At 39.0% G+C, this 1,479-nt stretch overlaps 1 protein-coding gene across 3 annotated transcripts in view; it reads left to right on the forward strand.

Moving 5' to 3' along the window:
• Positions 1 to 1,479, forward strand: part of RpS2 (ribosomal protein S2) — a 3,358-nt gene extending 1,879 nt beyond the window's left edge. For all 3 annotated transcript variants that reach the window (XM_070123861.1, XM_070123864.1, XM_070123873.1), the window contains exons 3-5: positions 1 to 5; positions 359 to 532; positions 1,123 to 1,479. The exon at positions 1 to 5 is cut by the window's left edge and continues 103 nt beyond it. In XM_070123861.1, the coding sequence (XP_069979962.1) occupies positions 1 to 5; positions 359 to 532; positions 1,123 to 1,446 (503 nt within the window). In that variant the 3' untranslated portion in view covers positions 1,447 to 1,479. The remainder of the gene's footprint in view (positions 6 to 358; positions 533 to 1,122) is intronic.

A 1,479-nucleotide genomic window follows, 5' to 3' on the forward strand; every position in this document is an offset into this window, starting at 1 on the left:
TCAAGGTATGTGAAAAGTGGCCCTTAGACCATGAGTTTGGATTATAATAGTATTATTGTAATGGTACTATTTTCCTTAGCTTTTTTATTCTGTACAAGTGATGCACCCTCTAGACTGCCCCGTGACCAGGGTATCGTGCAAACACAAATGCCAAACCTAGCGTTTCCTACCTTGAATTTTACTAATTTACCTCCATTTATTAATAAGTACTTCATGCCAATATAGAAAATGGACCGTAAAAAATAGTCTTTCTGGATAACTTTTTAAACTGTTTCTTTATTTTTTCTATCCCCCACCCCATCCCATTAGTTTTTTCAGTAATTTTTTATTCCTCCCCGTAATAAACCTTTTCTTTCAGGCCTTTGTTGCCATCGGTGACTACAATGGCCACATTGGTCTTGGTGTAAAGTGCAGCAAGGAAGTGGCCACTGCTATCCGTGGTGCTATTATTCTTGCCAAGCTCTCGATCGTGCCAGTCAGGAGGGGCTACTGGGGTAACAAGATCGGTAAACCCCATACTGTTCCATGCAAGGTAAGTCTTAAATATAACTGAGTGTTTCCACAAGCTTAGAATTATCACATGCATGCACAGTAACAAGTTTGATGCCATTATATAGAATTCTTCATGACTGAATTCATAGAATTTGCGAGTGATATTTGGATTGTCAAGTTGAAGCATGACTTGAATAGAAAGTATAATGGTAAGGCAGTAATCCTTTTCAACCAAATAACAATATTTAACATTACATCTGACTAACAAGTGTTGTGTGTATTTAACCCATGATTCACCAGCATTCAATTCCATGTGGAATAGTTTGCTTTAAATATATGGGAGATCAAATGTTTGTCTCGTGCTGTGTTCTAATCATAGTTCATATGCCCCGTGACCTTCAAACAAATGACTGTGAAGGATATGATTAATGAATTATACTTCTCTTGCAAGACTAATCATTGTTTGACAAATGGATTTTGATTTCTAGCACAATTTTGTTTCAATTATTAACCATTGACAAATAACTAAATTTCTTGAAATTATTTAAGTGACTTCATAGAATATTTTAGATTGTTAAAGGTTTGTACCTAGTAGTTCATACCTTTTACTAAGACTTCCTTACCTTACAGGTAACTGGCAAGTGTGGGTCTGTAATGGTGCGTCTCATTCCTGCTCCCCGTGGTACTGGCCTCGTAGCTGCCTCTGTACCCAAGAAGCTGTTGAACATGGCGGGTATTGAGGATTGCTACACCAGTGCCCGTGGACAGACTGCCACTCTCGGTAACTTTGCCAAGGCTGCATATGCTGCCATTGCCAAGACATATGCTTACCTTACACCAGATCTCTGGAAGGAGACCGTCTTCACCAAGTCTCCATACCAGGAGTTCACTGACTACCTTGCTAAGAACCACAAGGTCAGCTCTGAGCAGCGACAGGAAATGAAGCTCTATTAAGTAAGGTGTAGTGCAAATAAATTGTCGCTTTTA

Source organism: Penaeus vannamei, chromosome 1 (genome assembly GCF_042767895.1).
Source record: "Penaeus vannamei isolate JL-2024 chromosome 1, ASM4276789v1, whole genome shotgun sequence".
In the NCBI taxonomy this organism is placed as follows: Eukaryota; Metazoa; Arthropoda; class Malacostraca; order Decapoda; family Penaeidae; genus Penaeus; species Penaeus vannamei.